General features: G+C 42.4%; 1 protein-coding gene across 1 annotated transcript in view; it reads left to right on the top strand.

The window, feature by feature from the left end:
- Positions 1-15,560, top strand: part of MICAL2 (microtubule associated monooxygenase, calponin and LIM domain containing 2) — a 223,985-nt gene that overhangs the window by 198,682 nt on the left and 9,743 nt on the right. Inside the window, exon 34 of the mRNA XM_079930564.1 lies at positions 12,267-12,366. Within this exon, the coding sequence (XP_079786690.1) occupies positions 12,267-12,366 (100 nt within the window). The remainder of the gene's footprint in view (positions 1-12,266; positions 12,367-15,560) is intronic.

The raw sequence follows: 15,560 nt of genomic DNA, 5'->3' as shown, positions 1-15,560 counted from the left end.
TCAAAATACATAAAACAAAAAAATGATAAAACGTCAGGGAGAAATATCTACTATCATGCAGGAGATTTTAGTACATCTCTCAATTAATGAGAGTCAAACAAAACATTACTATAAATTTGAACATTGCACTTAATAACTTTAATTTAATGGACATGCACCCCCAAATTAGAGAATGTATATTTTTTTCAAGTTTACATGATGATTTACAAAACTTGACCATATTAGTTCATAAAGTAAATCTCAGAGAAGCCATATTATACAGGCCACATTCTATACTACAATGTAATTAACTTAGAAATCAGTAACCAAAATGTATTTTTTAAAAACATGCATTTGGAAAGTAAAAATATACATTTCTCATGGATCAAAAAAACATCAAATTGATATTTTAAAAAATACTTGGAAATTTAAAATGTACTAAATATGAAAAGGAAAACCATAGATCAAAACTCATGAGATGCAATGAAAATGGTCCTTAGAGGTATCTCCTTAAATACTGTTATTAGGAAAGAAGAAAGGCTTAAAATTAATGAGCTTAGTGTCCAACTTCATTTAGAAAATGAAAAACAAAATAAACCTAAAGAAAGAAGATAATAAATATATGAGCAGATATAAATAAAATAGAGAATAAAGATAAAACAGAGAGGATCAAGCAAGCCAAATGTTGGTTCACTGGAAAAGTTAATAAAAGACTAAAGCCTATCCTCTTAAATTGGTTTTTTAAAGTAAGAGAGAAGAAATAAATTAGGAATGAAAAGGGCAGACACAACCACAGATATAACAAAGATTCAAAAAGATAAAAGAATATAATGAACATTTAATCCAATTAATTTTAAAATTTGGCAATCTAAGGGTGACTTAACAATCATCATGTTAACAAACTAAAAGGGAAAACCACATGGGCTTTTCAATAGAAGAAGAAAATATCATTTGACAAAATTCAGTACTCATTTAGGATAAAAACTCTTACCAAGAAAAGAACTTTTTATTTTACCTTCTTGAAGCTTAATTTTTTTTTATTATATAAGTTTTGGTGTACAGCATTATATTTGATATCTGTATACACTATAGAGTTGTTACCACCACAAGTCTAGTTACCACCCATCACCATACAGTTGATTCCCTTCACCCATTTCACCCACCCCCTAACCCCTTCCTCTCAGAAAACGCTACTCTGATCTCTGTATCTATGACCTTGTTTTTGTTTTATTTTGTTTGTTCTTTTTTTTTTAATTCCACATATGAGTGAAATCATATGGTGTTTATCCTTCTCTGTGTGATCTTATTTCACTTAGCATAATACCTTCAAGGTCTATCCGTGTTGTCACAAACAGCAGGATTTCATTCTTCTTTTGGCCAAGTAATATTCCATTGTGTACATATACCACATTTTCTTTATGCATTCATCTATTAGTGGACACTTAGGTTGTTTCCATATCTTGTCTATTGTAGATAATGCGGCAATGAACATAAGGCTGCATATATCTTTTCAATTTGGTGTTTTTGTGTTCTTAGGATAAATACCCAGAAGTAAAATTGCTGGGTCAGAACTTTCTTAATTTGAAGGGTATCTTCCAAAACCCTGTAGCAAATACCATTGTTTAATGGTAAAACATCAGAAGCATTTCTTTTAAAATCTGTGAAAAAAGAGGATGCCTGCCATCACCTCTTCTATTCAATATTGCACAGGAGACCCTACCCAGTACAGTAAGACAAGGATAAAATGGCACAAGGTTTGGAAAGGAAGAAACAAACTTTTGTCATTTCCAGATGATAGAATTAACCACATGGAAACCCAAAGGAATGTACAGATAATTTTTTTAAATAATAAGAGCCTATATCATGTAATTGGAAATAAGATCAAAGTAGAAAAATCAATTGCATTTCCATATCTCAGCATTGGTTTCTAAAAAATGACATAACAAAGAAGATATTGCTTACATTAACATAAAAACAGGAGGTACCTAGGAATAAATCTAACAAAAAAAATGTGCACAACCTTTATGGAGCCAACTTTAATACTTTACTGAAAGCCACCAAAACACCCAAACATGAGACTCCTCTTGTGGTCCAGTGGTTGGGACTCCACACTTCCACTGCAGGGGGCGCGGGTTCGATCCCTGGTCAGGGAACTAAGGTCCAGCATGCTGCATGGCGTGGCCAAAACGTTAAAAAACAAACAAACAAAAACCCAAACATAATCTTACATATATGAAAACTTGATATAAGCCAGCAGTATCACTGCAGTTCACAGAAAGTAAGTGATTCTGGGACAACTGGTTTTCCATATAGGAAAGAAATAAAATTGAACCTTATCTTTAACCATATAATTTGGAAAATATATTTGCAACAAATGTAATCAATGTCATAAAAATTAAAGACTTGACTTCCCTGGTGGCGCAGTGGTTGAGAGTCCGCCTGCCGATGCAGGGGACACGAGTTCGTACCCTGGTCTGGGAAGATCCCACATGCCGTGGAGCGGCTGGGCCCGTGAGCCATGGCCGCTGAGCCTGCGCGTCCAGAGCCTGTGCTCCTCAACGGAAGAGGCCACAGCAGTGAGAGGCCTGCATACCGCAAAAAAAAAAAAAAAAAAAATTAAAGACTTTAATATGAAAATGGCACTTGAAAAGTTAAGAATCTTTTTGACCTCAATTTGGTAGTCTATAGACCCCATAAAGGAAAGGAAAAGATAAGCCACTAATTTGGAAAATACATTCGCAACAAATATAACCAAAAAAGAAAAGCCACTAATTTGGAAAATATATTTGCAACAAATATAACAAATTTTCAGTATTCCAGAATATGTAAAGAATTCTTAAAGATCAATGAGACAGGCAAATAACTCCATATAAAAATAGACAAATGGCATAAATATACATTTCACAGAAGAATACTCATTAGTAATTAGGAAAATGCAAATTAAGACTACAGTGAGAAACTATTTTAAACCATTAAATTACCAAAACTTATAAAATCTAATACTAAGTATTTGGCAAGGGTGAGGAACAAAGGGAGCTCTTATTCAATGTTAGTGGGAGTGTAAACAGCCACAACGCTTTGGAAAACAATTTGGCTTTATGCTGTAAAGCTGAACGTTCGCATACCTACTGCTCAAGAATTTCATTCCTAAGTATATATTCCAGAGAAACTCTTGCCCACAAGGATCAGAAGACATATACAAGAATGTTTATAGCAGCATCATTCATAGTAGCAAACCGCTAAGAACAACCTAGATATCCATTAACAGGAAAATGGATAAATTGTAGAACAGTTAACTGTGGCACACACAACTGAATATTACATATACAGCAGTGAAAATGAATGAGCAGCATAGAGGCATTTTAGAAACATATAGAAAGGATTTAAAACGAGCAAGTTGCAGAGACCACATATAGTATGCTATCATTTCAATAAAATTCAAAGCAAGAAAAACTTTATGATGAATAGATATGTAGCTAAAAGCAAAACAAAACAAAAAGCTGTTTAATAAAGGAAGGACTAGAATTTTTGTTTTTCAGCTGCAGCCTCTGGCTCCCAGAATGGGGTCATGAGCTACCTTCCAGCATCCTGGCTTTGCCAAGACTGAATCAGGCCAGACCCCCAGTGCAGCTTTCTAAATTATCACCATCATGTGTAAGGAGCCTGTGGGAAGTCAACATACCCAGAGCACTGGGTACAGAAGGCCTGGTTAGAGATTCAAATGAAATAGGCCCGTGGATGAGCACAGGATCTAAGAGCCGACCAGAGGCCAGAGAACAAGAGGCAGGGGCTGAAACCCAGCCAGTCTGAGGGAGATGCTTGCACACTGCTACTGAGGATCCTGGCTGTAATCACTCTACTGCCGGTTCATGCTCCAGAACATCACTGAGGGTGTTGAGGGCATTGAGAGAATTGCAGCAAAAACCAAATTAGGACTTCTCATAGATTCTAAGGGGGCAGGAAATCATGTCTAAAGAATTAGATAGTTGTGAACCAGAGAGCAACACAAGACCCAACATGGAAAAACAACACACCAATACACAATCAGAGAAGCATTCAGCGTTACCGACAAAAGGAAATGGTTAAAAAGCCACGACTTTAAAGAACGGATTGTTCATTTAGTCTGTTATTGGCCATTGAGAACAAAGTTATGGACCATTAAGTGCCATTCCCTCTAATGTAAGCAGGGACTAAGTGCTGTCAGGCTAGGTGATTTGAACTTGATTATGGGGGTTATAGAAGAATTTCAGTAGGGAGTGACAACGTTTGCTTTGCTTTTTTGAGAGCTCACTTAGGGACAAGTGGGTTGATTTGCATGACTCCATTAATAACAAGTTTTTTGTTTGTTTGTTTGTTTGTTTGCGGTATGTGGGCCTCTCACTGTTGTGGCCTCTTCCGTTGCGGAGCACAGGCTCCGGACACACAGGCTCAGCGGCCATGGCTCACGGGCCCAGCCGCTCCGCGGCATGTGGGATCTTTGCGGACCGGGGCACGAACCCGTGTCCCCTGCATCGGCAGGCGGACTCCCAACCACTGCGCCACCAGGGAAGCCGTAACAAGTTGTTTTGTGTTGAGTTTTGACTACTTTATTTCACTTAAGCAAGTGGAATCCTTGCATTTTGCCTAGGAAAGAACATGATGTGAGGGCACAGGAGCAAAGGAAGAACCAGTCGACTGTGGTCACAAGCAGGGGTGGCAGCGAGGGTTAGGTAACTGGGCTATTCTGTTCACAGCCAGAGGCTGCTCGCTTCTGGCCGTGCCATTCTAGCTGCATCCTGGTTCCCAGATGTAGCAGTCACATCCCTGCCCTGGAAGGGCTTGCAGCTCACCAGCAGCCATGGGACCAGCTGGAGACATGGTTGAGTACACAGTCTGTGTAGGCACAGAGTCTCTAGTCTTCTTCCCAAGCAAGTGCTGATGATCCAGCCAGCCATGTGACCCTTCCGTTTACATGGAGACAAAAAATATATATAATTATTTAAGAGCTTTTATTAATCTCAAGTGAAGTTACCAGATAAAGTTTAGCCATATGTAACCAAGTCGGGGATTACACTCTAGTTGAGGTTTAAAGATATACAGCAAATACTCCACATGGAACTATAGAACTTGACACTGGAAGAAACAACAGCGTGGTAATGACAATGGTACAGTTTATTGAATGTTTACTATGTACCAGGCACCATGCTCAGCATTTTGCACGCATCATCTCACTTAATCCTCATAACCGATTTAGGAGGCAGCGACTATGATCACCCCCATTTTTCAAGAGAGGAGACTGAGGCAGAGAGATGTGAGGTTACTTGATCAAGGTCACACATTTGTAAGTGGGAGAGAAGGTCTGATCGATCTCAAAGCCCATGCCCACTGCCACTACACTCTACTGCATCTGCAGTGAGGGGCAATGCTGCTTGAGACTTCAGTAGGACCTGCAAGGAAGCTCTCTGGTGGGTAGCAGTGAGGTGATGGAAATCTCAGTACATTGCTGAGGTTGAGAGCAAGGCAAGCCTGGGAGAGGCACAAGCTGCCTGCATCCAATGCTTTGGGAAAGCAGATTCCCTAGAAATCTGCACTTGATTCCATGTTCAGAGATCCCCAAAAGTGATTTTGACTACTGAGGAAAGGAAGAGTCTAAAAAATAAACTGTAGGCTATAAAGTTGAAAATTATTCCACTCAAAAAAGTAAATTAAATTGATTGATTCAGTTCAACCTGTGTTTGTTGAGTACAGCATCAATACAAATCAATGAGGCTGCACAGGGAACTCTCTGAGGGACCAGATTTTAGAAGGACACACAAGAAAGATTGAAGAAGGGACATGCAAGGCAGGATAAAAGTCTGGCTTGAACCTGTAGGTATAATGTAGCAAAGAGGCTGAGTCTGAAAAGCAACAACAAAAAATACTCTAAAGACGGCAAAACAGTGCTGTTTCTTTTGGATTAAAAACAAGGCAAGGATAGACCCAGCACTGAAGCAGATGGTGTAATATTACATGATTGGGGAGAGGCAGGGTTTTCTACTCTCCGCTTTTGTTTTCTTAATCAAGGAAAATGGTCCTCAATCTAGAAACGTTAAGCAAATATCTAGATGAGGAAATTGAATCTGGATAGGTGAGAAAAATGGGAGAGCAATGAATTCAGGTTTCTGAGCCCGGGTGAAAGATGATACGTACATACAGAGGGTAGTGTCTTTGATGTGGCCTTACTAAATCAGAATTTGTTGATTGACTCAGTTAACCCCCTGGTGTTGAAATAAGTCGCAGATATACCTCAGTCTTTGAAGACTCAGGAAGAGTTCCTGGACCAAAAAACTAGTGATGAGTACATTTTCTACTTTCATATGAGAAAGAAACATGAGTCCTGATCCTTGTCAAAATTCTAGAAAGGATTGTTAAAGAAATTGTGAATATTGAGAAAGAAATTTAGAGATTACTAAGGAATCACTGGTGTTTACTTAGAAGCTTTGGAAAACAAATGTCATTTCCTTTTCTGGGTGGTGGTGTGAGGTTTGGCATGCCAATGGACAAAGCAGGCTTTGTGAAGCTTGGTTTCAGGAAATTATTTTGTTATTAAAGTTTCTTATAAGAGCCTAGTGGACAAGATACAGAAATGTGGACTGGATGGTACCAGTTGGGTGCCATGCATTTAAAGTTTATAGAACAGGCTCACCCAAAGGTCTCTAATGGGCTAGATGGCTCTGTTCTTGGTCTAGTCCTATCTGACGTTTTGTTTTTCAATATAGCGTAAAGGTACAGGATGCCCTTTTTTATCGATTCCACAGAAATCCCGAATCTAGGAGAAATGTGTCAGATGGAGAAAATATCCCAAAGATTTCCCCTTGATGGAACAAAATAAACAAGATGATCATTAACAAGACACACATAAAGTCTTGAATTAGGTCTAGAAAAAGATCAGTTGCACAAGTAGAACATAAAGTCATCAGACTTCACCACCCCTGCTGTGGAAAGACCAGATTCCACTGCAAGTTAGGAAGAGCCAGGTGAAGACACTGCTGCTAAAAGGACTTCTGCAATCCCAGGGCACAGGGTGAAGGTGCAAGGGCGTCTCTCCGCTCTGGGTTGTTTGATTCTGGACTCTCCTTGAGATGTGTCCTGGGAAATTAGAGGGCAAACAGAGTGGGTAGCTCTTTTATGACAAAATGATAGATGACCTGGAGGTACTGACGAAATAAGAACACTTCAGTGTATCATGAGACCTGCTTTCAAATATCTGAATGTCTTTCATAAAAATGTAGACTTACTGTTCTCTAGTTTCCTGGAGAGGGCACAATTGGACTCACTGGCTTGCAGCCAACCCGTCAAAGATCAAAAGAAAGAAGTTTTCAATACTTAAGAGTACACAGCCCTGCAGTGGGCTTCTTGGACAGCGGGGAATTCTACCATCCTTGGAGAATTATAGTAGAATCTGGGGTGGGAGGGAGGTAGAGGGAATTCCTATGTGCCTCCATGACTGGGAGAGATGACCCCTAAGTGTTCTCCCATTATGTATATGATTTGAATAATGACTGTTACCATTTATTGAGCTTAAACTAAGTGGCAGGGCTGGGCTAAGGTCTTTGTGTGTGCGATCCCACTGCAGTTTTTTTTTTTTTTTTTTGCGGTACGCGGGCCTCTCACTGTTGTGGCCTCTCCCGTTGCGGAGCACAGGCTCTGGACGTGCAGGCTCAGCGGCCATGTCTCATGGGCCCAGCCGCTCCGTGGCATGTGGGATCTTCCCAGACCGGGGCACGAACCCGTGTCCCCTGCATCGGCAGGCGGGCTCTCAACCACTGCGCCACCAGGGAAGCCCTCCACTGCATCTTTATAACAAATGAGGAGACTGAGGCTCAGGGAGGCTATTAAGAGCTTAAGCCCACACAGTGATAGGTCAGAGAATGGAATTTTGATCCCAAGCCTGAGTTTAAAGTATAGGCTCTTAATTTCTATGTTATATATGATCTCCAGTCTATATACTTCATTCTTTCATTCAGCAACTATGCCCTGGAATGCCTTGTTCTTCACCTCCTCCTGCCTCTCTCATCCACTTAAGCTGAGCTCACCTACTGTCTCCTCTCTGAGGTTTCCGCACTTCCTCCACACAAGATGAATTGCTTCCCTCCTGTGTTGCATGGCAGGGGGCACATTGTATCCTATTTTCCTGTGCAGTGTTGGTTTTCCTACTGGACTGCAAGCTCCCAGTTTCCTGAACAGCTGGAACCAGTGCTTATTCATCCCTGTCCCTCAGCACCACAAACAATGCTCAGAAGATGGTGGTACTCAACAGGTTTATAAGTTAGTCCATTCATCCATCCAGTCATTCATTCAAGAAACCTCAGAAAGAATAACATCTTCTTTCTTTCTTTTTTTTATTGGAGTATAATTGCTTTACAATGTTGTGTTAGTTTCTGCTGTACAATGAAGTGAATCAGCTATATGTATACATATATCCCCTCCCTCTTGGACCTCCCTCCCACCCCACCCCACCATCCTACCCATCTAGATCATCACAGAGCACCAAGCTGAGCTTCCTGTGCTTTATAGCTTATTCCCACTGGCTATCTATAAGGAGGCAAGAACTTACAATGGAGAAAAGACAGCCTCTTCAATAAGTGGTACTGGGAAAACTGGATGGCTACATGTAAAAGAATGAAATTAGAACACTCCCTAACACCATACACAAAAATAGACTCAAAATGGATTAAAGACCTAAATGTAAGACCGGACACTATAAAACTCTTAGAGGAAAACAAGGAAAAACATTCTTTGACATAAACCACAGCAAGATCTTTTTTGACCCACGTCCTAGAAAAATGAAAATAAAAACAAAAATGAACAAATGGGACCTAATGAAATAAACTTTGCACAGGAAAGGAAACCATAAACAAGATGAAAAGACAACCTTCAGAATGGGAGAAAATATTTGCAAACGAAGCAACAGACAAAGAACTAATCTCCAAAATATACAAATGGCTCATGGAGTTCAATATTAAAAAAACAAACAACCCAATTTAAAAATGGGCAGAAGACCTAAATAGACATTTCTCCAAAGAAGATGTACAGATGGCCAAGAGGCATAAGAAAAGCTGCTCAACATCACTAATTATTAGAGAAATGCAAATCAAACCTACAATGAGGTATCACCTCACACCAGTCAGAATGGCCATCATCAAAAAATCTGCACACAATAAATGCTGGAGAGGGTATGGAGAGAAGGGAACCTTTTCGCACTGTTGGTGGGAATGTAAATTGATACAGCCACCATGGAGAACAGTATGGAGGTTCCTTAAAAAACTAAAAATAGAACTAACATATGACCCAGCAATACTACTACTGGGCATATACCCTGAGAAAACCATAATTCAAAAGAATACATATACCCCAATATTCATTGCAGCACTATTTACAATAGCCAGGACATGGAAACAACCTAAATGTCCAACAACAGATGAATGGATGAAGAAGATGTGGTAAATATATACAATGGAATGTTACTCGGCCATAAAAAGGAATGAAACTGGGTCATTTGTAGAGATGTGGATGGACCTAGAGTCTGTCATACAGAGTGAAGTAAGCCAGAAAGAGAAAAACAAATATAGTATATTAACACATATATGTGGAATTTAGAAAAATGGTACAGATGAACCTATTTGCAGGGCAGGAATAGAGGCGTAGACGGTAGAGAATGGACATGTGGACACAGAGGGGGAAGGGGAGGGTGGGACGAATTGGGAGATTAGGATGGACATACATACACTGCCATTCGTAAAATAGATAGCTAGTGGGAACAAGCTATAAAGCACAGGAAGCTCTACTTGGTGCTCTGCAACATCTTATTTATCTCTCTCCCCCTTTTAATCCCTCCTGCATGAAACTCCAGGTATCATTCTCCTACTCAACCACCTTCAGTGTCCCTTTGTATCTACAGCATTAAGTACAAGAGCCTTAGCATGGCTAAGGGGCCTCTATTATATGTAGATTTTCATACCCTCAAAGGTCTCATCATCCTCCCCTCCATGTCCCCTTAGGCCTTCCTGATCTCTCTCTCCACCATCTTCTATCCTATCCCCTAGTCTTTGATCATATTGTTCCCTCTTCTTGGAATACCCTCTCCCACCCTCATTATTTCCTCTTAAAGTGTTATCCATTCTTCAATGTCCCAGTTCAAACATCGCCTCCTCCGGGGAAGCCCACCCTCACTCCCTGACCAGGAAAAGCCTCCCTTCTCTGTATTCCCAGTCCTTTTTTGCTGCTTTGTTGTTGTGACAGTTTTCTAATATTCTACTTTATTTTAGCTTGTTGGTCCATCTGATCCAAAAGATTATCTAACAATAATACCCTTTTCAGCAGGAACTATGCCTTACTATCTCCAGAATTCTTGTGATACGTGGCATTATCTATCACTGTATCCCCAGTACCTAAGGCAATACCTGACATCTGTTCCATAAATAGGTGTTATTGAATGGATGGATGAATGGATGAATGAATTCATCAGAAGTTCTGCATTGTAACATCCGTTTGCACATTAACTAAATATATAATTTGTGACATTTCATATCAATTGCTCTGGACCCCAGTTTCCATATCAATAAAAGGGTGTTCAAGGAGTCAGGGAGAAAGGGTACTCATTTTTATGGATGACTTTGCTGTGTGCAAGGCAATGTGCTAGGGGCGTTATTTACCTTACAGGCCTAAGGGAGGGAGGGAGGGATGAGGATAGGGGAGGAGTATACAAGCAGTGAAGAGTATGGGCTTAGGATAAGGCTTCCTTGAACTCAAGCCCTAGCTCTGCTACTTACTAAATGTGAGCTTGGGCAAGTTATTCTAATCTTTTAAACCTCTGTTTCTTCAGCCATCAAGTGGTTGAAGAAACCACTTGATAATAAGAGAACCTACTGGTGAGTTTGTTGTGAGGAGTTGAATATAAGGTACTTAGCCCATCGACTGGCACGTAACCCTGAATTATAAACAGCAGCTCATTATTATTATTCTATTACTTGTGTGTCTTCTTGTTCAGTTTACCCCATGAAGAAGCAGAGCCCCTGAGAGGTTAAACTACTTGCCCAAGGTCACATCTTCTGTCTGCCCTGTTTCCCTCTCCACCTACGGGACCCTTCAGGATAAATCCTTCGAGAATGGCCATGAGCTTTGCAACACAGCCTGTGTTCCCATTTCAGGGTGAAATACTAGAAAGCCACCCCATGTTGCTGCTTCTCAAACATGCCCAGATTTTAGCATTTTATTATCTAAACATTTAGCATCTAACACTGAATATCTAATATCAATTTTCTCATGGTTATTCTTCTGTTTAATAAAGGAAGAAAGGTCATAATCTAAGTTATAAGAGTGAACAGATATAACTTTTTCCCTATGAGATTCAAAGCTAATACCTTTTTCTCCCCCATCATTTGGCTTTGTGCAAAAATTCAAAATGCCAATTACTGCTCCTCTGCGACTAAATGAAGTGTGAGCTTCCCTGCCCCATAAAGGGAGCCACACCCTATCTGGACACTCAGTAGGCATTTGATTCAGAAGAAGAGAAGGAGATAGTAACCATCAGGGTTACTAGGGTTTTCTGTGATGGAGGATGTGATGCACAAATGTGTAGAAGTTTTTTTTTTTTTCTTTAAATAAATTATTTTATTTATTTATTGTTTCTGGCTGCGTTGAGTCTTCGTTGCTGCACGTGGGCTTTCTCTGGTTGCAGTGAGCGGGGGCTATTCTTCGTTGAGGTTCACGGGCTTCTCATTGTGGTGGCTTCTCTTGTTGTGGAGAATGGGCTCTAGGTGCTGCATGGCCTTCAGTAGCTGTGGCTCATAGGCTCAGTAGTTGTGGCTCGTGGCTCTAGAGCACAGGCTCAGTCGTTGTGGCTCACGGGCTTAGCTACTCCGTGGCATGTGGGATCTTCCTGGACCAGGGCTCGAACCCGTGTCCCCTGCACTGGCAGGCAGATTCTCAACCACTGCGCCACCAGGGAAGCCCTGCATAGAAGTTTTATGGAGGACATACAGGTAGGCAGGAGAGGGATCATTAGTGGCAGGCCGTTGTCAAGGGTATATGGCTCATGGAGCTGAAGTATTCATGCCCTACATGTCCAGGAGGACCTCCCCCAGAGCACGCACAGGTGGGTTTTATTTGTCATGTCCATGATCTCGAGGCATCAACAAGCCGTCAGCGGGCTGCGCCTGCAGAGCCGTTTTTGCTACAAACATGGCCCCCTGAAGTAGCTCCAAAGCAGTTTGATCGTGGGAAGAGAAATGCCAATCTAACCCATTTGCCGTTGATTTCTTAAGCAGATTCAGGCACACAGGATGAAGCACAGCTTTTGCAGGAATGGTTTAAGCTGGTTCTGGAGAAGAATAAATTAATGCGATATGAGTCGGAGTTACTGATCATGTAAGTAAGGCAACACAGATAAGAGTGAGGCCTAAAAGCAAAGAGGGCGGGAGTGGGGTGGCCCACCCTCCTGGGTTGACGTCTCAGGATTTTTTCTTCTTGTGCATACAGAATTGTGATTGAGACAAATTGACATTTGATGTCTTGCATATCATGCTGGCATTAGTGCAGAGAATCTTCAATTGTCTGTTCTCTGCTGTGGAGTCCTATGGCTAAAATGATTTCAGGTAATGGGTCTGGAGCTGGAGGGCATTTGGATAAGACACTTTCAATCCATCCCTGTCCCCCACACCAGGGGGGACCCACTTGCAGTCACACACCTGCAGTGGGGAAGCATGTGTCTGGCTTCTGTGTGTGAATCATGGGAAGGGCTTGCTGAAATCGCCTGACCACTTCCTTGTGGCTTTAATGGATTGAAGGTGGAGCTCGGTCTGGCTGTCCTCTGAATGAGAGGTTGCAGTCTGGCTGGGAGATCAGAAAGTAGAGATGGATCTCACCGTACTCTGAAAATGTTGAAGGTCATTCTACCTGTCACCATTCTGGAGGGAAAGGAAGTAACATTTAATATAAACTGACTAAGCACCACAAGTTGTACTGGGTGCTTTCACTTATGCTGTCTTATTTCATTTTCACCCCAACCTTGAGAGTTAATTTTGGGAGTCTTTGAAGGGGTCTAATAAAATTCTTTTCCTCTTCTCTGCCTGGGTTCTGAGCCGGGTGAGAAAGAAGACAGTTGGGTCAATAGTTGACCCAGAATATCAAAATAAAGTGTTTATTACTGATTATGGCTAGCTCGGCTAAATATGAGAGCCCAACTGGGCTTGCTAACTATATTCATTTCCTAGGTCTGGACTAATATATTATCACAAACGGGGTGGCTTACAATAAGAGAAATGTATTCTCTCTCAGTTCTGGAAGACAGTCTGAAATCGAGGTGTCAGGAAGGCCATGCTCCCTTCGCGGCCTCTGGGGGAGAATTCTTCCTTGCCCCTTCCAGCGTCAGGTGCCTCCAGGCATCCCTTGGCTTGTGACCGCATCACTCCAATCTCTCCCTCTGTCTTCATGCAGCCTTCTTTCTCTGTGTGTCCATGTCTTCTCTTCTGTCTCTTGCAAGGACACTTGTCGCTGGGTTTAGAGCCCACTGGCATAATCCAGAATATTCTTATCTCAAGGTTCTTAACTTAATTATATCCACAAAGACCCTTTTTCAAATAAGGTCACTTTCAAAGGTTCCAGGGGTTAGGATGTGGACATATCTTTTGGGAGTTCACCATGCAACTTACTATACTACCCAACCCCAGAATTAGACACACTCATCTGTCACAAAAGGTAGCGAATCACTTGCTTCTTAGGGGTAAGGCTTTTACCCTAGACCAGTGGGTCTCACCTGGGGGCAATTTCCATCTCACTTCCTCCTTCCAGGGATATTTGGCAATGTCTGAAGACATTTTTGTCTATCGCAACTGGGAGGTGCTAGGGATATCTAGTGCGGAGAGGCCAAGGGTGCTACTGAACATTCTACAACGCACAGGGCACCCTGCTTCCCTCACCAACAAAGCACTACCCAGCCCAAAATGTCAGTAGTGTCAAGATTGAGAAATCTTGCCCTAGACCCATAGCAAGGCTCAGAGTAACAGAGAACACATGTTTGCTGCAGGCAGGCTGATCCCCAGGGAGAAAGGGTGTGAGCTGAGGTCCCCTAGTCTGTTCTTCCCAAATTCACCTTCCCTGGGGTGAGAGTGAGCATAAGCATGAAAGTGGAGAGAAGAAGCCAGGAATTATACTCCTTGAGCTCCACTGACATGAAGGAAATGCCAGGAATGGGGAAGAAGGGCTCATCTGTAGCTATTACTTTTATTATTACTATTTTTTAAAATTGATGTACATGCTGAGACTCAAAACAACTAAGTAATTTGTCCATCTCCGCCTGACTACAAAGCCCTTTTTATACAACTGTATCGTCTGCCTTTGGTCCAGGTGTGAATTATAAAGTTCATTGACAAAAAAGTATCAAGCACATTCCATGTGCTAGGAAATGTGCTGGGTACTGTGGAAGTAGAGATGAGTCAGGCCATAGTCCCTATCTTCGAGGATCTCATGGTTTCAGGGGAGACAGACACGCAAGCACACAGCATGAGAGGAATGAGAAAACATAGCAAGTGCTCCATGGAGGTTTGTAGGAGGAGCAGTCAGTGCACAGGCCCTGCCGGCAAAGGTCAGGTGGGTGGTGACAGCTCGGTGACTGTGGTCACTCCTTGGTACGCTGTCAGAGGGAACTTTCTCCTCCACCAGAGGCCAAGGAGGAGAACTCGGATGTGTGAGCTAGACAAAGGCAGGTGGGAGCTCTGGTAAAGGATAGGTTTTAGTTTGGAGAAAGACCTGCCTGAACTAGGAGAAACGTCTTACACTGGTGTGTCATTTCGGGTCCCTTGGGAAAGCAGGTGCCACGACAGAATTAGAAGTACAAGAGACGTATTGGGAGAAAGGAGAGAGGGAGTGGGAGTGAGAGGGAAGTCTTCAGACCCCATGCAGTCCTGACATCTGTAAAAGGAGAGGAGAGGGAATGAGAATTGGCAGGAGGAACCTCAGACCCCAGTGCAGCCCTGAGCCAGGCGAAGGGAGCCCCAGAGCGAAGACTGCCCATCCGAGGAGTCCGAAGTGGGGCAGAAATGGCCCAGCTCCAGCACCGCCACTGTGCTCGCTCACTGGCTGGAGCTGCTCAGGGGCAGTGTGGCCTCAACACAGCAGTGAAGTGGATTCTGCTCCAGCAGTCAGCTCACTACACACTACACTCCTTCCAGGGTTCTCTCTTAAAGGAAGATCTGAGTGGTGCGTTTCCACTGGCTACCAGAGTGGGCCAAGGGAAGTTGAGTGTCAATAACAAAAGGGAGAGTATTGAACAAAGCATGGACCTTGGCCCACATAATAGTAGAAGTAGTAAAAATGACAGCGACAACAGGGTATAGTAAGTGACCCAAAGCTATAGCAGATACACATGCAGCCTGCAGGTGGGGCTGCAAGGGAAGGGCCCCCCCCCCCCCCCCCCCCCCCGCCTCCACGTCAAACCCAGGGACCTAGACTCAGCGCTCACCCTCTTCAGTGTCTCTGTAGCATTGGACACCCTTGATCTCTCTCTTCTCTCCTGAAACTTTCCTCTCTTGGCTTCTGTGATGCTGCATTTCTTGTTTACCCTT

The sequence above is a fragment of the Stenella coeruleoalba genome (genome assembly GCF_951394435.1).
Source record: "Stenella coeruleoalba genome assembly, chromosome: 8".
Taxonomy (NCBI): Eukaryota; Metazoa; Chordata; class Mammalia; order Artiodactyla; family Delphinidae; genus Stenella; species Stenella coeruleoalba.
This window is presented reverse-complemented; position numbering and strand designations above follow the sequence as displayed.